At 51.1% G+C, this 19701-nt stretch overlaps 12 protein-coding genes across 12 annotated transcripts; 7 read left to right on the forward strand and 5 right to left on the reverse strand.

Moving 5' to 3' along the window:
• Positions 1–534: 534 nt before the first annotated feature.
• CC1G_10002 (hypothetical protein) lies at positions 535–966 on the forward strand (the record flags this gene model as incomplete). Its single annotated transcript, XM_001832736.2, has 3 exons — positions 535–677; positions 769–851; positions 911–966. The coding sequence occupies 3 exons, from the start codon at positions 535–537 to the stop codon at positions 964–966; spliced, it is 282 nt and encodes a 93-aa protein (XP_001832788.2).
• A 551-nt stretch (positions 967–1517) lies between these two features.
• CC1G_10003 (hypothetical protein) lies at positions 1518–2814 on the forward strand (the record flags this gene model as incomplete). The annotated part of the gene is made up of 8 exons (XM_001832737.1): positions 1518–1611; positions 1662–1696; positions 1750–1925; positions 1979–2112; positions 2174–2272; positions 2322–2359; positions 2412–2700; positions 2750–2814. 8 exons carry the CDS (start codon positions 1518–1520, stop codon positions 2812–2814), a joined length of 930 nt encoding a protein of 309 aa, XP_001832789.1.
• Positions 2815–3777: 963 nt separating this feature from the next.
• On the forward strand, positions 3778–4410 carry CC1G_10004 (hypothetical protein; the record flags this gene model as incomplete). The annotated part of the gene is made up of 3 exons (XM_001832738.2): positions 3778–3973; positions 4033–4270; positions 4323–4410. 3 exons carry the CDS (start codon positions 3778–3780, stop codon positions 4408–4410), a joined length of 522 nt encoding a protein of 173 aa, XP_001832790.2.
• Positions 4411–4955: 545 nt separating this feature from the next.
• On the forward strand, positions 4956–6349 carry CC1G_10005 (hypothetical protein; the record flags this gene model as incomplete). Its single annotated transcript, XM_001832739.2, has 8 exons — positions 4956–5049; positions 5109–5143; positions 5197–5372; positions 5443–5576; positions 5630–5728; positions 5797–5834; positions 5896–6196; positions 6264–6349. The coding sequence occupies 8 exons, from the start codon at positions 4956–4958 to the stop codon at positions 6347–6349; spliced, it is 963 nt and encodes a 320-aa protein (XP_001832791.2).
• A 690-nt stretch (positions 6350–7039) lies between these two features.
• On the forward strand, positions 7040–8634 carry CC1G_10006 (hypothetical protein; the record flags this gene model as incomplete). Its single annotated transcript, XM_001832740.2, has 9 exons — positions 7040–7120; positions 7148–7233; positions 7285–7323; positions 7380–7466; positions 7537–7723; positions 7759–7925; positions 8027–8242; positions 8304–8380; positions 8468–8634. The coding sequence occupies 9 exons, from the start codon at positions 7040–7042 to the stop codon at positions 8632–8634; spliced, it is 1107 nt and encodes a 368-aa protein (XP_001832792.2).
• Positions 8635–9442: 808 nt separating this feature from the next.
• Positions 9443–10028, reverse strand: CC1G_10008 (hypothetical protein; the record flags this gene model as incomplete). The annotated part of the gene is made up of 4 exons (XM_001832742.1): positions 9443–9539; positions 9608–9777; positions 9839–9873; positions 9932–10028. 4 exons carry the CDS (start codon positions 10026–10028, stop codon positions 9443–9445), a joined length of 399 nt encoding a protein of 132 aa, XP_001832794.1.
• Positions 10029–10807: 779 nt separating this feature from the next.
• Positions 10808–12212, reverse strand: CC1G_10009 (hypothetical protein; the record flags this gene model as incomplete). The annotated part of the gene is made up of 6 exons (XM_001832743.2): positions 10808–11113; positions 11167–11331; positions 11395–11589; positions 11659–11786; positions 11849–12041; positions 12093–12212. The coding sequence occupies 6 exons, from the start codon at positions 12210–12212 to the stop codon at positions 10808–10810; spliced, it is 1107 nt and encodes a 368-aa protein (XP_001832795.2).
• Positions 12213–12618: 406 nt separating this feature from the next.
• CC1G_15231 (hypothetical protein) lies at positions 12619–13424 on the reverse strand (the record flags this gene model as incomplete). Its single annotated transcript, XM_002910549.1, has 3 exons — positions 12619–12706; positions 12909–12944; positions 13135–13424. The coding sequence occupies 3 exons, from the start codon at positions 13422–13424 to the stop codon at positions 12619–12621; spliced, it is 414 nt and encodes a 137-aa protein (XP_002910595.1).
• A 421-nt stretch (positions 13425–13845) lies between these two features.
• CC1G_10010 (hypothetical protein) lies at positions 13846–15702 on the reverse strand (the record flags this gene model as incomplete). Its single annotated transcript, XM_001832744.2, has 3 exons — positions 15546–15702; positions 15472–15490; positions 13846–15423 (listed from the first exon to the last, which is right to left on the reverse strand). Exons 1-3 carry the CDS (start codon positions 15677–15679, stop codon positions 13846–13848), a joined length of 1731 nt encoding a protein of 576 aa, XP_001832796.1. The 5' UTR covers positions 15680–15702.
• Positions 15703–15983: 281 nt separating this feature from the next.
• On the reverse strand, positions 15984–16523 carry CC1G_10011 (hypothetical protein; the record flags this gene model as incomplete). The annotated part of the gene is made up of 2 exons (XM_001832745.1): positions 15984–16055; positions 16191–16523. 2 exons carry the CDS (start codon positions 16521–16523, stop codon positions 15984–15986), a joined length of 405 nt encoding a protein of 134 aa, XP_001832797.1.
• An 838-nt stretch (positions 16524–17361) lies between these two features.
• On the forward strand, positions 17362–18044 carry CC1G_10012 (hypothetical protein; the record flags this gene model as incomplete). The annotated part of the gene is made up of 2 exons (XM_001832746.2): positions 17362–17678; positions 17744–18044. The coding sequence occupies 2 exons, from the start codon at positions 17362–17364 to the stop codon at positions 18042–18044; spliced, it is 618 nt and encodes a 205-aa protein (XP_001832798.2).
• A 750-nt stretch (positions 18045–18794) lies between these two features.
• On the forward strand, positions 18795–19500 carry CC1G_10013 (hypothetical protein; the record flags this gene model as incomplete). The annotated part of the gene is made up of 2 exons (XM_001832747.2): positions 18795–19114; positions 19179–19500. The coding sequence occupies 2 exons, from the start codon at positions 18795–18797 to the stop codon at positions 19498–19500; spliced, it is 642 nt and encodes a 213-aa protein (XP_001832799.2).
• Positions 19501–19701: the final 201 nt, after the last annotated feature.

The raw sequence follows: 19701 nt of genomic DNA on the forward strand, positions 1-19701 counted from the left end.
AGATACCGCGAGTTGATAAGAAATTACGGACAATATAAGGTGGCTAAAATGTCTGGCAATCATATCTATGTTTTGCTGATGTCTCTCCTCCGTACGCGCTCCGCTCCTCGCTATTGCCTTGAGTGCGATTCGATGTGCCATAGCTTTGCCACAGTAAACTGATACTGGGTTGACGAATCCTGCACTCCCGGCTGCGCCCACCCGCTGAAGAGCTCATCCGAGCTGCTGAGACCGGAGAGCTTAGAATCGTGCCTGGCCCAGGCCTACCATCTCTTGAGTCTCTGAATCTCACCTCTCGCGATCTCGTCGTTCGCGCACTCGAGAGACTCGAGCGAAGTAAAGATGCAGAAGGTGAGTTATTGTAATCTTTCAACCAGAGACTGGACTTGGTCCTGATCATACCTTGACCTTTCTGCATACACTTCAACCACTTCAATCTAACAGAGGTTAGTGGGGAGTCGGGCTCTCTCATGAAGCGGTACACCCCCTCTTGCAACCAGGATAAAATAAGCCTAAGCAAGGCCTGGTTCTGCTATGAGTACCTCCACGCAATTGGAGGTACAACCTGCGCTGTTCCATCCGGAGGATCGAGGTTTTTGTCATTCTGTAGATTCGTTTGGTTACAACGTCGCCTGGCATGGGGCGGTGAATGGCGTGTCCTACGCCCAATCGAGCTGGTGAGCTGTTCATACTGTACTCGACGGACTCTGACTGAGTGAAGAAAATCTCACCCGCGACCTTGCTCTAACTTTCGGTTCCCGTTGACAGTGCTGATGTCGCTGAAGGTGTAGTATGGGCGCTGAATAACTGCAAATTGCTGAATCCTTGGGTCCCGGATTGGCATTATGGAGGTGAGTGAAGTGCTTTTGGTGCGGTTGGTGTGTCTGACGGCTTGTCACTTCGTGTGCAGGCTCCAATGCTGCTTGGGGAAATGAGAACCTCCTCGTCACGATCCGCAACATGTGAAATGGGACCCGAGACAGTATTGTGTATATATATGCGTCGCTGTAATTTTTGCTTCTCCTTTCCTCAAGATTTTGAAATCCCCGTGTACGGTCTTTCCCATGTATATTGATTCGCTTAGCCCTCGATGTACTTCAAGAATGCGCATCGATATAAGAGAATGATACCTGTTATATGTCTATCCCTTTATCCTCTAAGCCCTCCAACCACCAGGTTATGTCGTTATTCTCATTCTTCCCCGCTTCGCCGCCTGTCGACCGAGCTCTGAGGTAGGTCGGGACGCAGTGTTTGATGGAAAAGTCGAGTCGACCGGAAGGTTGTCGTGGGTTGTTTCTAGCCGAGGTGTAACTTATGATACATGAGCAAAGCGTCACTTGCTCTTGTCCGTTGGTTCCATCAGCCGCGCACAAAATGATCGTGATAAGCGCCCATGCTGTGCTCACCACCGCGCGTACCGTGACTAGTACTACGTAAGCCCACGTTGAGGTGTATCGGCGCTATCGATGGCAAGTTTTACTGTATCCCTTATCAGATCTGCCCTTCATCCACTCGCCATGCCGGTCCCCATTACAGAGGGAACTATCTACCGCTTCGTCAACATCCAGTTCGCTGCGACTCTCGAATTGGACCCTCGAGGCCAACGGACAGGTACTGGACTTGGAATAATCACCTGATCAGACGCACTGATTTTACCGTAGTGTTGAATGACTTTACGGGAACTGGTTATCAACAGGTACTCGCCTGTTATCGTCCACAGAATGGTGGCGTTCTCATCCTTTCCTCTAGTGGGAGGCTCGTCGTGGAATAGCAGGATATTGGAAGTTCCGAAACGTTGCAACGGGCCTTAATCTGGGATTTGATGTGGGAAGGATTGCAGAGAATGGCACCCTTACCATCGGTACCGCAGCTGAATTCCTCTGGGAAGTGAGACAGGTTAATGCAGAAGGTCGACAATGTCTTCAGTAAGCATGTTATCCTGAGCGAACGCCCGGTATTAATATCGATTGATGACTAGCCTCCTCGTTCCAAATACTATCTATGCGCTAGAAGGTTCTTACCCACAGCGCGCTGAGGCAGCATTCCCATTCAATAACGTCCAGGTATGGGAATATTGGAAGGGTCCAAACCAGACCTGGTTTCTTGATGCAAGTCAGTTATCACTACTAAAGTCAAGGGGGGAATCGCCGAGTTTGACCCATTGTATGTACAGAGGTAGATCAGGGCCCGCCCTGCGTCTCTGGATCCATTTATAAGATCCTCAGCTCGAACGGAAGTAGCGTCGTCCACCTGGAAGATGATACAGGAAACGGTAAGTCTCTCAGACGCGCTGACTGGAAGGGAACTCACCGTTTGAGTAGTATCCGGATATCGTTACAATGAAGGCCGGAACCAGTTGGTACGTGCTAACCTCACATCCTTCTCGCTAAAGCGCCTCATACGACTCCCAGTGGGAAGCCACTGCGTACGAGAACGAGAAATATATGTGGTCCTTCAAAAACGTCTCGAATGGTCACTACCTCTCTATTTCCGGAACCGCTAAAGAGGGAACGAGAATCATTGGGTCTCCTACCCCATTCGTCTGGTACATCGCACCGGATTCCATGATCACTGGGGCCTTCAGGATGTTCGTTCCTTACACGAAAATGAACGTGGATTTACACATGGGTAATTCTTCTCCTGGTACCGTCATCCATCTGTACAAACGGGCTGCGAAGAAGTATTGGAGGTTCCAGAAAGGTGAGTTGTTTCCTTCGTCCCCGAGCGAGTGAAACTAACCGTCCTATAGTGGGGAGTAGTGACGACAGTCATCCCAAGACCTCATTTGCTTTGGGCCCCGCCGATCCTCACTGAATGCTCGGGCTTTGAGTGCTGTTAGGAGATGGTGTGACCCCGGGCGAACGAGCCGAACTACCTCTTAAATTGTACATGTCATGGCGATAGTGCGATTCCTATCTCTTCCTTCAATAGTTGATTGTGTCGCGGGTGCTCTACTAGTACTGCCAATGGCGCCCAACCACCTGAGAGAAACCAATACGTGGACACGTCTTCAACGTTCGATTGTATCATTCTCAACATAAATGAAGGGCGGCCGTCTTACGGAATTTACTTCAGGCCCAACAGATTGATTGACGTTTCGCCGAACAATAGGGGATCATGTGTAAATCATTCAGGAAAGGTGCATGCCCTTTTTGAGCTGTTATGCTTCCGGTAGTGGACGGTATCTGGAACCGTCATTGCGCAGGGTGCGAGCTGAAATTCTCCACCAGAGCCCACCGGGGCCCAAGAGACAGTTGTAGGACTCACCCTGGTCCGGAGTATTGCCGCACTGGTGAGTCTCCCCAGCCGGACGTCCAACGCACAACGATGCGCTGAAAGGCGACTTAGATTCCACCCGCCAACATTTCCAAGGTTTTTAACAGCATTCCCAATATCTTCTCATGCGGAGAGCTACCTTCTGATACGCAGCGATTCCCAGCAGTGACCGGACTTTACGGAGATGCTTCGGTGATTTATCTAAGCGCCCACATTCCCAAACTTTGCATCGGTGTGTATGAAAAACGCACCTGATGGGTAGGGTAACCGTTTCTTTTAGAGACCACATGGTCAATATGTAATCTGTTTCTATGACGGTCCTTTCGGGAACGTAATCCGTGGGCATTCCGCCGGTTTGTTATGCTCCTCCTCCCTGATACTCTGACAGAAATGAGCTGACAAATTTCATCAACTTCTTGGACGTCGTGCAGTATTAAAGACCGAGGGATCTCCAGGCACTTTTATCGAAGAACTTGCGCCCAGCAGGTCTCGTCGGCGGATATGATGCGAACTCTCTTCTACCTGGCCCTCGCGCTTACCCTATCGCTCGCTCTCCCCCAGAGGGCGAAGAATTTCGTGGAGGAATGCCCGGAGATTGTTCCTGGGCCTGGCCTCCCGAGTCTTGCATCTCTCAATCTTACTTCAGCAGATTTGTGCAAGCCGCCCCAGGAATTCATGATGGCGCGATACGGGCGTGGTGCGACCTTCTCGTCTAAACTCTACTTAATGCAATCGCTGACAGTATCCATCCCTCAGTCGACCCTCTATTCGAGTCCAAGGAAAAGGATCCTAGACAAGTCAACAACTGGTGCGGAAGCGCCTTCATCTCCCTATCGAAGTCACAATACTGCTACAACTATCTCTACGCTCTCGGAAACACCGCCTGCGTCGTCCCAATGTGGACAAGGACGAGGTTCTGCCACACTACGGGGAATGGGAATGAAGTCGCATGGTATGGGAACACTGTTGATGGAACACAATCCCAGTCGTCATGGTGCGTCTCTCGGTCACTATCTTATGTGGTCATTCATTCATCTTCAATGCAGTCGGGATGTTGCCTTGGGCGGACGACAGGTCCTTGATAACTGCGTACTGCACAACACGCCACTAGGCGCGATGCACAGAGAAGGTTAGTAAATCTGCGCCATGTCTATGATCGCTGGACTGATCAGTGTCATGACCCAGGTGCACATCCGGCGGCGGGGAATAATAATATGATCGTACAACTTCAGAACATGTAATACAATCTCTTTGTGGGTGGAGGACTAGAAATAAATTATGAAAACTTGGGCGATCGGGAACTCCTTCGTGGGATTGGGCAGTTTACTGTCAGTAGGACGAGCGTGCCGGTGGCACGGGTTTCAAGGACTTCGTCTAGTTTCATGGCTTTGGAAGGGGCTACAGGGCACAAGGCCCGGCTTTTAGTCGACTTACCAGAACGCTGGAGCTAACGGCGCAGGACCTGACGGGAGTTCACCTTGGCAGCAGCGGGCCCAAAGGCCTCTATTCCAAACACGTACAAATCGGTACAAAGTGATCTTCCAATGATGGGGCCCTAAGCGCCCATGATCTCGAGGGCACGATAAGATCGCTACGTAAGGGCCTCGAGGTGACATCGATGACCTCGTTTCATTCTCCCATCTCTTCCTCATTCTCCATCTGATATCGCCTCACCTAGCATGACTTTGGACATAGTGGAAGGGTCTATCTATCGCTTCGTTAACGTACACTTTTCTGCGACACTAGAACTCGACCGTCAAGGCCATGGCACAGGTATCGCGCCTTTGATCATTGAAATTAACTGTGAAAAGAACTTACTTTTCTGACCTCAGTTCTTAACGATTTCACCGGATCTGCGTACCAGCAGGTGATGTATGGTACTAATTCCATGTTGACCAGGTGCTCATTCATCAATTCTAGTGGGAAGCTCGTCGCGGCCTAGGGGGACTGTGGAAGTTTAGAAGCGTCGCTACTGGAAACAATCTGGGACTCGACCTCGGGAAGATCGCCAAAAACTGTGCTCTGACCACGGATACTCCAACCGAGTTCCTATGGAAAGTGAATCGCATCGAGTTTGAGGGGAGACAGTGCCTTCAGTGCGTGTCCGATACTGTCGTTCACTCGACTCATCTTCCGTTATGATCAAATCTGACGCGATGCGGTCAGGTTTATCGTCCCAAATACGGCGTATGTTCTTGATGCATCGTCTCCACATGATATAGGTGGTGTGTTCCCATACAATACGGTCTACGTCTATGAGAACTGGTTCTCGGGGAACCAGATGTGGTATCTCGACGATAGTGAGTACCTCACTTCTACTGCATTTTCGCACTTTAATGTGTCGAAACCGTAGATGTGACTCCCCAGCCGCCCTGTGTGGTTGGATGCACCTATAAAATCTCTAGCTCCAACGGTAGTAGCGTTGCTCATCTGGAAGATGATACAGGAAAAGGTGATATCTCCAGATGGAATGGCTCCTGTCATGTGAGATAATATTGGGCTAACCTCCGTGGAAATTAGTTTCTGGGTTTCGATATAATGAAGGGCGAAATCAACTGGTACGTTGTCAACGAGTCGTACCCCTTTTCCCTCTCTAACTCTTATTCCGAGTGCTCACAGTGGGAAGCCGTTCCTTTCGAGAACGAGACCTATTTATGGGCCTTCAAGAACGTGTTCAACGGTCTCTACCTGGGCATTGACTCAGATTCGGAGGTGGCCAAAGAGAGGACTAGAGTCGTCGGCTCCCCCACTCCATTCTTTTGGTATATCGCTCCAGACTCTATCATTGGGGACGCAGTAAGGATCCTTGTCCCGTATACGACATTGGTTCTCGATTTGAGCCAGCACGACTCGGCGCCTGGCACTGTCATCCACCTCTACCGGCGTGCAGACTCTCATCAACACTGGAAGTTTGAGCATGGTGAGTTAGTTATCAGATAATACCAGGCCAAATCGGAAGCTGATTCAACATGATTGGTACCATTCAGTTGGCACTGCAGAACGTCCTTTCGGGGATACTTTGATTTTGGGTCCCAGGGATCCTGGTGGAGCAAGTCATGCGGAGACAAAGTAATTACGCTTCAAGGTCGCCAATACCGCCTGTAACAAATACGAGTATACAAGTAGATCAAAGCGCTCGGACCATCACAAGTTTGTATGGTCAGTTATGATCCCTCCTCTCGCGTCGGATTGAAAGCCAAGGGCTCAGCGGTGCTCACGGACCATCCGCGATTCCTATAGAAAAGATAACGTAGTGATGAGTTGTTACTCGGCATTTCGCCCAGTTCTGCAGGAAGACGATGTAAATCGGTATCATCGTCTTGTCCTGTTATGTGCTCCAGTCAATGTCATGATGGACGCTGCCCGTACAATGTTTATGTCGAGTATCGGAGGCGTATAAATAGGGTGAGCAAAGAGACGACTTACCATCGCCTACATCAGTCTGAGTCTTGGCGTCGAGCTACGCGCCCAGATAAACAAACGTTTTGTCGGAAGACCCGACAACGTCTGGCTTGACTTACCGTAATAGCATTCCTTGGGAAGACGTGGTATAAAGGGAGTACCATGGAGTCATTTTTTTTCTCCCCCAAACCATTCCATGCTTCAGCCCGTTTGGTACAAATAAGGTACCATCGGGGAGGTAGACGCTAACGCCCCCGAGGTGACCAAGTAAATACAAACATTAACGAAGCACTGTGGGGAGGTGTCCGCGCTCGTTGCAGTTAATCCACGACTCTTCAACCAGGCACCATTGTTACGCGATATGACGAATTCCAAGCCACACATTTCGACTTGGCTCACCATATTCACCCTGTCGTACGCCGCTGAGAGAAATACTCTGATGGTTCGTTTACTCACTCTTTACTGGTAGGGTCAATTCTTGCCATGGCATCGTCACTTTGTGACTTTGTATAACAAGGCTTTGAAGGAAGAGTGCGGTTACAAGGGTCCTGGAACGTAAGTTCCATCTTTCCTATGTACAATGTTTACTCTAACCGCTCACCATAGGTTCTGGGACTGGACTCGTGATGCTGACGCCTCCGTCCCGTAAGTCTGAAGTCGTTTTAAAATGTCATTCTTCCCTAACCTCGCTACAATCCTAGATTCGCCGATTCCCCCGTCTTTGACAACGTTCACGGCTTCGGAGGCAACGGTGTTCCAGGAACGTACACTCCTCCAGGACCCCTCCTGTAAGACGACAAGCCGACGCACTTGCCGCTACACCAAACGGTAGCATGACTGAAGAGTTAACCTCTTCAGCCACCGTCGGGTATATGAGCGTGTGGGACCGCGCTGTAAGCCTCCGGCCTTACACCTCCCTCCCTTCCCAGGCGCCGACTGGCCAGAGGACGTCCCCTTCCCCGTAGGCCAGCCCTTCCCAGGCACAACCTTCGGACCTACCGCTCCCACAGGCTGCGTCCAAACTGATCCTTTCAAAGACCATGTCGTCCGTCTTGGTCCCCGCACTATGGTCATGGACAGGTGCCTCGTTCGTGGGATCTACGAAGACGTCCAGCCAACTTGAACAGCACCGCTCTCGCCGCTACGCTCGCCCAACCAAACTTTGAGGCGTTTAGGATGTTCATCGAGGTCAGCGCTGCGCCTCTCGCTGTCAGCTCGGGTATCCATATATTGCTGGACATGGAGTTGTTGGTGGTATGATGATCGACGGGTGGTCCGCTCCTGGTGGTACGTGTTCGTTCTGACCGAAATTTCTACGTGGGATTGACATTATCTTTTGGATTATAAGCCCTCTGTTCTACCTGCACCACGGGAACCTCGATCGTGTCTGGGCAAAGTGGCAGAGCGCTGACCCAGCCCGCCTAACTGATATCGGTGGATACACCACTGCCTGGCCTCCCTTCACGAACACCACTTTGCATTTCATGATGCCATTCACGACTCTTCAAGAACCTATTGCGATTCGCGATGTCATGAACACTGAATCGTACCCTTGGTGCTTCAAGTACGATTACTAGCTTGGTGTTTGTAGAAGATGCCGTTGTTTCTTGTCGATGTAATTGTAGTGTAAATGGAACTAAGGGCTACTTTGTATGCGTGGACTTTTGGTCGAGCTTCCGATTCGATGATTATCTGGGCCGTGGTGGGTGCGGCTATTTGAGCTTGTCAAGGGTTCGTGACATGGACCATGTTATTTATGTGTATGGGCTAATAATACACAGATAAGTAGTAGAGGACGTCTTTTGGGTCAAGTTCGGATGCTCCCTTTCACCCAATATTTCCCAAAGTACCCCGTCATGTAGTACCTTCACAGGGGAGGTCCCGGACTGGCGGGAAGGCAAACATGAGGAGCGAGTGGATCCGGAGTCGATTCGACTACGAAACCGTATTCGTTAGAACAAGGATCATAATTGCCAGAATCCACACCCAAATAGGGGGTTTGACAGGATTACCTGGTTCGAATTTCCAATATTTCCCTGCAGACCGAGCTCTCAGGTCGATAACGGTCCCAGGATCTGACCTACTCAGGTATAGCTCGGCGTTGAGACCTGTGAATGGGACGAATAGTCTAGTAGTGGCAATGGGAGGTGTAACGTGTTGCAACTAGTCAGCCATCGCGTTGCGGCACCGGTTGAAGAGACTGAAGGGATGGTCAAGTTGTGAAGGGACACGTACTTGAATGCGTCGCGCTCGGTCAAGTCTGGAATAACTATCCAGACGAAGGGTTCGGTGACTGTGACGACGCGAGTTCCCCTCGCTGCGTCGCCACGCTTGATTCCGAGGTACTGTCCATTCCGGCTGTTTCTGAACATCCATCGATAGAGGCCGTCGACTCGTACAGGTTCCCACTGAATTTTTGAAATCATCAGCCAATGCGGGATGGATAAGTTGACTTGAGGATGCGCGCACCAGTTGGTTCCTTCCTTCGTTGTACCGGAAGCCAGACACTACGATGAGCATGTCCAATCAGCGTCACTCGACAGTGGTCTCGAAGTACAGTATGCCGAGGACGTACCATTCATGGTATCTTAGAGGTGCATCACGGTTCCACTTTGACCATTAACGATCTTGTACTTGCGGTTTTCGAGGCAGGGAATACGAGGGAAGATGTCTTAGGCAGAAAGAAGTCAACCTTGAGAGCGATACCCTCGCGCCGACGAATCACGATGGGCGTACCAGTGTCTATCGTCCACTGCTGATTGCTCTAGTCTGTCCACCTCTGGTACAGCTGGAGCTTGATTCCAGGAAGAGTCCCGTACGTGTCGGCGTCCAGTACGTAGTTGGTGTATGGAACGGATAGCCTAAGCATACGAAAGGGTCGAGATATCTGCTTAATGAACCATTGAATGAATACTGTGCCAGGACTCACCGATAGACCGTCCCTGTCCGGGTGACTTCCCAGAGGAATTCATCCGCCGTACCAACGAGTTGGACGCCATCGCTGAGTGCTGCAGTGCTCCTTGATTGCTTCAAGCCCAGATATCGCTCACTTGCGACGTTGAAGAAGGAACAGAGTCCGTTGGTGATGGTGACCCTCCACTGGACTCTGGTAAGCGACGGGGTTCGCTAATACTGTAGTTGTGGGTGGTGAGATACCCACGTGCTGAGACGCTAAGCCAGTGAAGTCATTGAGCGCTACAGAGATTGGGGGTAAGACGCTGCGATACACTGAAAACCTAGAGGAAGGCCTCACTGGTATCATTCGTGACCCCAACTTCCAACTCGATTGCACCGCCGAAGCGTTTATTCGAGATCTTGTAAACCCTCCCGGACTGTAGACCTTCAACCATCCTCGCGTTCGTCGCCGAACCGTTTGTAAAGACGTTGAGAGGATATCAAAGCGACCAATCCCAGGGAAAGAGACGCGGTGGTGAACAGGGTGAGAAGCGTTGCGTCCCTGCACAACAACCTCGAGGCAGAATGACAGCCTGATCGTGGGAATGGAGAAGCACCTCGGGTAGCGAAATAGACGCCCGTAGGAATCTCGAGCAGGTTGTCGACTGGGATTTACTGGAAATACAAAGGGTCCGTTGTGACACCTCCATGAGAGCGACAGAGGAACGTTGGAGACCGAGACTGAGGAGTTTGGTGAATACGGGACCAGTCACCTCGGCGGACATGGTACGGCAGTGGTCAACCACTCTGGACGTCGGTGACCTTGGCATCCGGCATCGTGAAAACTCCGACTGAAAAGCGTTCGGAGTCTGCTTTCCGATCTTGCCCACTGGTTACCCCTACCAGCGTCACGGTTTGAGCAATGGAGATCATGCTAGACCTTTAAAACGCCTGGAGAACCGAAACCATGCTTCTTCTCGTGTCCACCGACAGACGCGCGTGGTCTCCCCCTCGTACGGAGAGCGGGGGCTGTGGGACCTGCGAGCTGGTTAGCTTTGCTACTGGATTATGGTTCTTTTTCGGTCATTTTCCTTTCGTTTATACCATCGTTTCAGTGACTTACTGACGTTATCATTGCCTTTTAATCTAGGGGTCCTTGTTTATGTTCCGTCGTTCGCGCATGGAAAGTTCAAAGTGTGAACGGTACATATGCGCTACTTAGGCATGAGTCTAACTACTCTCGATCTCGCGTCGCGCGAGGGATAGCCTGCATGAGGAGCTGCTTGAGCAGTTCAGCGTGCGACCCGTCGTCCGCAAGTACCGTACTGTCCTCATAATCCCTCAGAAGTCTATCCAAATACGAAGTGGCACCCGAGAAATGAGCCACCTTCGCACACAACGCATGGATCTCCAGGAATCGAGGGTCGGGAAGGGGGAGGTTTTCAGGATCGCTAGACTGGAATCGGATGACTTTCGGGAATTTCCTGAGGCGGAGGGGATGGGATGCCTCGACTTTGTAAGTGTTCGGTTCAGGGTCGTCCTAGGGATTAGAGATGAGAAGGAGAGGCAGGGATTGGATCGAGCGGTGCTCACCGAAGGGACCAACCATATCTTGAGATTATCGAATGCAATGCGTACCTCTGGCGCCAACGTCAACACATTATCTAGTCGGTTAATATTGGAGTCGTTCAATTCATTCAATATATGGTTATACCCAAACCGCTGGGGCAACCTCCAAACGGTCGAACCCCACGGTCCCTAATATAAGAGGAAAAATCTGAGCTGTGAATTCAATCTGAATCGGACAAAGCATAAAATCACCTTCAAGTTGTCTGCGTCGTGATCGTCGTCGACTCCGCGGTTCATGGCGTCCGGCAAGATATACCAGCACTCTGTCTCGGTATAGGTATTCTTTGGATTCTCCGTGAGTTTGGCGAGGATCTCTGGTAATTGCTCGCACGCCGTTGCATCAAAGGCGCCCGTGAGCATGCAGCGGTATCCATCCCGCTTCAAAGCCTGCACGAGGGTTCAGAGGAAGTTCAAAGTAGTAAGTTCAAGGCTCGCGTTCAAATGAACAATACTCACGTATTTCTTGACTGTCCAATCGTCCTTCGGCAGATCGTTCAAACATTCCACCCTCTCGACTCGAAGATCATATCTACGGTCGTCCGGGAACTCGGGAGGTGTCCTCATTTCGCCTTTCTTCGAATGCACTACATATTGGTGACATCGTCAGTTCCAAACGCTTTATTTTATCGACTGCGTGAAAGCTCACAAACTCGAATAAAATCCAGAAACACCTCCCCAAATTCTAACACTCTTTCATCATCACCATCACACGCGATAATACCATCCACAACGGACGCTCTAGCTTGCTCCGTAGGCGCGTGGTGTAAGAGGTACCCAAGGATCCGACATAGCACCAAGTTCCTTTGTTCACCGAGGTCTGTGTGCGTCTTCGGCCGCCTCTAGCGTTAACTTCCAAGTTCCTCGTCCAAAACGTTTGTCTGTTTACCAACCTCGTTGTGCTGACTAGGATGCAACAACCTCCTCTCGAGTTCCAGAATAACATTATAAGCCTTTTGCGCGGCGTCCGAGTTTTGAATGGATACGGGAAGGGAGGGAGGGAGATTCGACATGGTGGTTGACAATGACAAACAGGGGTGGACCGTAGCTGAGACGCTATTAGTCTGACAGTCTGTGTCTGAATCAGAGCACAGCCACCGATTCCAGGCCCCCTTAACATGTCGACGACCTGTTTAAGCGCTCGTTAAACAACGCGTTCTCTGTCTACACCATAACTGTCAGCGATACATTGACTTCCTGGTCCTTCGACATGACAGGATGCGTCATTCACTGAACCGTTCTTAGGAAGAGTAAATCGTACATAATAAGGAGAGAAAAAACCGTACTTAGGAGAGATACAAAACCCTTCCTAACCCTCTAAACCTTCCCTAGCCCTCCGATCCATCCCTAGTCCTCTCATAAAACGTCCTCGCCGCGTCCAACTTCGACGGCCTGTCAACCCCAAGCTCTCCACCGTCCCTATCGTGGCTTGAGTACATCGAAGAAGGCGACGTCGAGGAGGAGTCGGATGTTGAGCAGGGTACACCCCGCGGAGGACACCCATCGCCTACGTATCCCATTCGTGGGGTGCCGTTCCTCTGTTAGATAAGTGCGGAAAGGAGTAAAAGAAAGTTTCCGTCAGTCAAGGCCAACTCGGCAAGGCAGATAGAATCATCAGTAGAAAAGTGAGAGCCTGGTGACAGAAACGGGGAGAGAAGAATCGGAACGTGATTGGCAATGGGCTTGCACGTACCTTATCAAAGACGCACGTATGTCCCGAATCGTACCAATGCTTCGGTGCGTACCTAGATCAAAACAACGAAAATTTCAGTAAAAATCGCCGAAACGAAGGTATACAGTAAATCACCAAAACGAAAGTGAAGTCACGAAAAACGAAAAGCATAAATCAATGAAGTCCAAAGTATAAAACCAGTGAACACGGAAAGTACAATCCCATAAAGTCATAAAGACAACCCAGCAAAACCAAGTACTCACACACACTCAACCACGTCGTACCAGCTCGCAGGTCCCACAGCCCCCGCTCTCCGTACGAGGGGCAGACCACGCGCGTCAGTCGGTGGACACGAGAAGAAACACGGTTTCGGTTCTTCCGTGGTTTGTCGTAGTTCTTTCTCTCGTCGTAGTTCCTTCCGTCGAGACAAGTCCCTCCCACGAGATTCGACACTAGCCCCTGAGTCGAGAGGGGAAGCAAAGCCCGGAGAAACGCCCCAACGGAGAACGAAGACGAAGAGCAGAGCCAGATTCCAAAATCGAAGGTCTAGCATGACCTATCTCGTCGTGCGCGTCTAGTCGTAGAATCGAATTTCCAATCGCGTGAGGAGTCTTGCTGCCAGCGTGATAGGAGTTCCAAACTGCAGAGCGGAGGTCGAGGAGGTAGGTTCGGAAATGGTCGGATTCAGGACGCGACGTGTCGCAGGCCAGTGGGTGGAGGGCAGTTGAATGGGCACTCGACGCCCAACTCGTCTTGAGCAGGGAGAAAGGAAAAGGGGAAGAGAACAAGGGGCGATGGCGATGGGTTCAACATTCAACGCGTGATGATGGGCTTGATGATGACCCCACATCCACGAGTCACGACGAGAGAGCTCCAAGCCATCATCATACACCAAGTCCGGACCTTGTATCCACTCTATCACTCCCTGAATCACGTTCGAAAAGGGCAAGCATTATTTCCTTCTATGCACAATTCTACCAGCGCTGTACTTCGGTTTTCTTATACATCATCTCCTTGGGGTACGTCGAAGTACCAGAATCCGGCTCAACAAACCTGATACGACAAGGTTTGCAAGGCGCAGGCCTCAAAATCACAGGGTCCTCCTCCTTCTCCAACAACTCATACTCCCTCCTCTCCACCGCCGTCAACCTCGCAGTCCCAATCAGCGGCTGAGCATACAAAATCTCCAACAGTGGTACAACTTCAACCATCTGCCCATCCTCCACTCTCGGCGCCGCGGTCTTCGACTTGAGTAACAAAATGAGCGGATGGTAATTACACCGATTCGTGATATGCAGGCTAACGAGCGCGGGAAACCCACCAAGAATCGTACTCCACACTGCCGCGTTGCGGGGCATGGTGTATAGATAGAGTGTAGTCACGCCAGACAGAACGGGGCGCAGGAGGTGTACATACGTCGAAGGGTTGAACGGCGTCTCCACTGCAAGCCACTCGGATTCGGACCCCTCTCCCCTTCGACGCGAAATAAGCATATCGGCGCCCCCGTTCGTGCGAATGGCGGCTGTCGTGATTGGGGAGGATGAGGAGGTATCGACGAACTTGAGCACGCTCCCCTCGGCTGTGAAGAGTTGGTCGGCCCATATCACCCTCAGGCAGTCAAGTGGGAGGATGAGGCGGTCCACGAAGGTATCGGCGCCGTCAAGACGCGGATCGAAGGCTCCAACTTCGAGAATGCGAAGATGGGGGAGGGAGATGCGCATCAGCGACGACGACGACGATGGGGATTCGGAACGGGATTCTGATACTCGAGTCGGAAGAGCGTTGATCAGTTTCAGCACCTCCAACCCCGGAGAACGCGAAAGGAAGGAGAGGAACTGGGATAGGAGGGGTCGATCAAGGTCTTGTTGGTTGCTAAGGCACAGATGGGTGAGGTTACGAAACTCGTTCGTCCACGTCCCGACATGGTTAAGGTATAACCGCTCAAGGGAAGGTGTGTGCCCTTTGAAAAGAAGAGGAAGCGGTCGGGCAGCGTCTTGGAAGTTCCACAGTATAGGATCGAGGAAGAGCGATCGCAGCTTTGGTGCTTCGAATCGGAGGTAATCCCATATTTCCGTTCGTAAGTGCTTGGTTTCTTGAAGCTGGAGTGTCTCGATTCGATCGCCGTATTGAGCTAGTCGGGGGAGTATGGCGCAGTCCTCAGATACCCTCATCGTTGCATAGGAGTACGCTGAGGAGTTGAAGGAGAAGAAGATATGTAGCGGCATCGTTCCTGACCGATCCAGGAAATGGGAAGCGTAGGCGTCCTGGCCTCGAGTCCTCGAGCTAGTGAACAGGTACGTCCACAGCTCGGGAAACATCGACGCAATCGTCCGCCAGTGCTGGCAAACATGCGTGATGGGCAGCCACGCGTTGTGCCAGCATCGTTCATCAGGGCGGATAGGGAACGCATCGTGTAGTGATTCGAAATCCTGCACGAATCTGAAGATTGTGGCGAGGATCTCGGGAGGGAGGAGGTTGATCGGTCTGGTCGAGTTGTAGCGTGTGCGCAGGAGCGCTGCGATATGGCGCATCTCGCGCTCGCGATGGAGAATCTAACTGTTATCAGATCTGTTACCCCACACGGTGTATAGAATCCTCACTTCGTCTGGTTTCATCGTCCTATGGATGTCGTTAAGACATCTCGTATACAAGCTCTTCGTTGACCGAGACTCACCTCCATTCTGGATCTGGTTGTTTGTACGCATCTGAGTCGTCTCTGGGATGCGCCTGTACCTCTACACGAGAGCGCACTTCAGCCAGCAATTCCGCAATAGTGAATCGATCCAGGAACGATTGGACCTCCTCCATTGCTCGAGCACAGATAGGGGTAACTGGACAAGATCGGAGGGCAGACTCCGAACGCGATTTCAGTCGGAGTTTTCAAGATGCCGGATGCCACAGGTCACCAACGTCCAGAAGAGAGCTTGGACGAGATCTGGTAAGCGCGAAGAGCGAAACGGTATGTAGGGAATGTGCGCACAAAGACAGACCATCTGTAGCGCTGGAGAGGAGTCTTATGAACTCGTGGCCATGAGTGTACAGTAAAGAAATAGAGGTGAGTGTTTCAACTACTCGCCATCCTCCCAATCCGATGTCGATGCCCTCTGCTGGTTTAATCGGCTCTCCGGATCAAATGGGCGCGGGCTCGAGCTCGAGCAAATCGACATGCCGCCCCGTCTCTAAGCTAGAGATAGGCTATATCTCGCTTAATCACTAAGTAGAGATGTTTGATATATCAAGAGCACCAGTACAGGTGCCAAACAAAATTTATATCTTTCGAAATGAATACATGCTGTATCTAAGCCATGAGTCGCCTTACGCAAATACAGTTCCTGCACTCCTCTGGAAAGTCCGGATGTAATTCATCAGGAACTGTCTCACAGGAGTCATCCATGCAAGTTATCCAAAAGCCAGCGCATGCGTTAACGTCGCATGGGCCTCGGCCCGAGCCTTTTACAACCCTGCAACGCTTTGGGATGGATCTCCCTGAAAGCTCTTCGAGCCATTCACGAGCTTCAAGCTCAATGAGGAGATTGAGCAGGTCTCGCCGTTCGAGGCCGCGACCGTGGCCATATTGGGCTGCGGAGATACTGGCGTGAACCAGAAGCTGCGCCAGGATAGCAGCGGTGGTGAGGCCAAAGGTGAGCTGCATTGTGTTCGATATCTAGAGGTCTTAGGTGTCAGTCTGATGAGGATGGTGTCAAGTACGGTATGCTCAGGCTTTACCTATGCCGCGGTGTGGTGGGTTTGAATGCTTGTGAACTCCAGGCTTGGGAAGGAGTTTCAGGCGTCAGGGGTATTGATATGTATTGAGGGAGTATGTGCGACTCCTTATATACGCTTTTTACGTATCTCTCTGCGACTGTGCGCCTGTTTCCGTGGGCTATGATGTAGGTGTTTCCGTCTAAGGCGGGTTGTCGTTCGGGATTGTAGGATGCCCTAGTCATAAGACGACGAACACTCAAACTTCTTGGGACAATACATTGGGAGGGACAAGAGCCACACACATGCACACTGAGTGCCAGCTCCACTGAAAACATCGAATCCCTATCACGATGCGTCTACAGGTTACTGCCCCGAATCATACTCGGAGCATTGATCTTGTATTCACTTAGACCTAAGAAGATGTCGAGTGGGGTGGTTTGTAGACGACAGTGGGTATCCCTGATGTGATGTAGAAGAAATATGCTATGCTGCAGCCTTGTGAGAGTGTGCAAGAAATCGTTTCTTGTAGGGGCCCAATTGATCTCATGATCATGAAACGAATTCCATTCCAACTTGTGGGGAATTGAGTAGGTCCGGAGTGGATTACATATGGCCTACAAGAACACACAGAACTCAGATACCCCATTAAAAGAGTTGTAGGGCCGTCAGGAGATTGTAATTTCTCCCTCCTCCCACCACGTCCACTTTGGCGTCCGAGAATCAGGTATGTAAATGCGCAGCTTCTTCCCATTCGTAGAGTGCTTGACGCTTGCGATGAGTCTAGCATGCTTGCTCCTCGTATAGCCCACTTTAATGTCATAAACCTTGCCGGAGGCACGGAGACAGTATCGATATCATACGCTATTGGTAGAGACGAGGTCGATACGCTCTTCACTCTAGCGGATTGCTTGGAAATGCACATCAGGCTTGGGACAAATATCGTCAACGTGACTTCGACGTGTACCAGAACCTTGGTATACCTTGAGGAAGCAGCTGATGACTGGTTCACTAGACCGTATCTTCACCCACTAGATAAAGAGTCGCGGGAACGAGAATGGGGCGCTTTGAGGGAGCGCTGGGTTACGGACGATATCTTGGAGTCGTACGTCCCGCTTGTTCAGCTTTCATCACATATCTATCCTTACCGACGAGCTAATGATTTCACAGGCTTTCTAACTCAAGGGGAGGCAGCGAGGACCACGGCAAGGGTCCTTCGCCGGTTCTCACCATATATGACTCCGACAGTCCACCAGCAAGGACAAGAATCCCAGCCTCTAATGGAAGATCGTTGCTAGAGACGTTCACTAGAGTCTTGCAGCGCTTGTTAGGCCACAAGATTCGGGTCGAGTCGCTCGTTTACAATCCTGAAGTGGCACAGATCGTCATTATGTCCAAGGCGGGAGAAGATAGGAGCATGGGGTGGACGGAAGCCTTGGCTCCTTTCATGGGCGCAGATACCACCGCTTAGGATTGACATTACTAGGGATAGTGCACCAAATTACATGTCCTTGAGCAGTTAATTCGAGAGTAAGCGAAAAGATCAGAAACCCATTCCGGGTTGAGAGTTATCGAGCTAAACGGTCATTCTGAATCTGTGACCTACAGCAATACGACCGTGGCTGGCATCCACTCGTGACAGAACCTTTTGGTGAGCGAGTTTGACCCAGATTCAAGTTCATTGTCGTGTTCAGCGAGTTTGAGTTTGAGACGCTGGAGGTGCTCGACAGCACAAAGACCAGGGATGCGAGTGAGGGGAGGCCAGGGCCTGGTACGATCTCGAGCTCGCCGGTTTCAGCGCCGCGGAATCGATTAGGTCCAAGGCGTTCTGTCTCTGCTCCATGGTCTGCAAAGTCGCGGTCGAGGGGGGCTGAGGAAGTCCCATTACACCGTTGATAACGCCCAAGGCAAGCACAGCCACAAAAGCGACATGCACAGAAGAGAGAAGCAAATGTCTGACGGCATTGTACCGAATTGGTGAGTCCTTGGGGGGGGGGGGGGGAGTATACTGCGTGGGCTCAGAGTGGGTCCTGGGATGCCGATGAGAACGCAAGAAAATTGAGCGAACCCATGAATTTTTAAACGAAGTGTTCGAACAGTCATGTAATTCCCATTCTCTTGCTCCCGCCCGTCTTATTCGTTGTTCAAGACTCCAGTGTGTAAGAACGAACTTCCATTCCCACTCGTAGTACATATATTGACGGATTCCTACAAGTCTAGGATGCCTATCCGTCGCCCAGCACCCACGTTTAACATTGTAAACCTAGCTGGTGGTACGGAGATAGTGTCAGTGTCGTACCCCATCTTCCAAGAAGCGATCGGCACGCTTTACACTTTGGCGGATGGCTTGGAAATGCACATCAGACGCGGAACGAGGATTGTGAACGTCACTTCGACGGGTGATACGACTGTGGTGTACCTTGAGGAAGCGAGTGATGATTGGAGGAGGGGGCCGTATGTTCGGCCGATGAGTGAAGAGGAGAAAGAAAGAGAGTGGGGGGCGTTGAGGGAACGGTGGGTCACGGATGATATCCTTATGCTGTACGTCGCCGTATCCTCGTATGCGCGGCTCACCGATGATCTAACGACTTTGCCCGCTCTCCAGCTTGAGGGAGGATAGCCAGGACTCCGACCAACGCAGTTGCCAACACAGCCGAGTCTGCACTCCGGTTCTGACCGTATTCGACTCCGATAGGCCACCCGCAAGGGCGCGCATTCCGGCATCAAATGGGAGGTCGTTACTAGAGACGTTCACTCGCGTCTTACAGCGATTGCTGGGACACGAGATTTTTGTTATGAGCGTCGTGTACACGCCGGAGGCGGCCCATATCGGCATATGTTCTGGGGAGACGAGAGTTAGTGGTTGGATGGAGGCTTTGGCACCTTTCATTGACGTCGACGCGGCCCGCGTCACCTCCAGTGCTTAGAGTTGAGTTGTTGTAGTTCTAATAACCAATGAGCCCGCATACTCTCGTAGAGAGAGAAGGGACGTGTATAGTCCGACCAGTTCTCTATCGTCACTCAGTGTATCCTCCAGCGCCTTGCAGTCTGTCATTCTCATCAATGGAAGTTGAATCTCTGGATATATTTTCTATCTCTAGCTCTACGATGAACCTTCAACAGCGATA

This window comes from Coprinopsis cinerea, assembly GCF_000182895.1.
Source record: "Coprinopsis cinerea okayama7#130 chromosome 9 map unlocalized cont3.9, whole genome shotgun sequence".
In the NCBI taxonomy this organism is placed as follows: Eukaryota; Fungi; Basidiomycota; class Agaricomycetes; order Agaricales; family Psathyrellaceae; genus Coprinopsis; species Coprinopsis cinerea.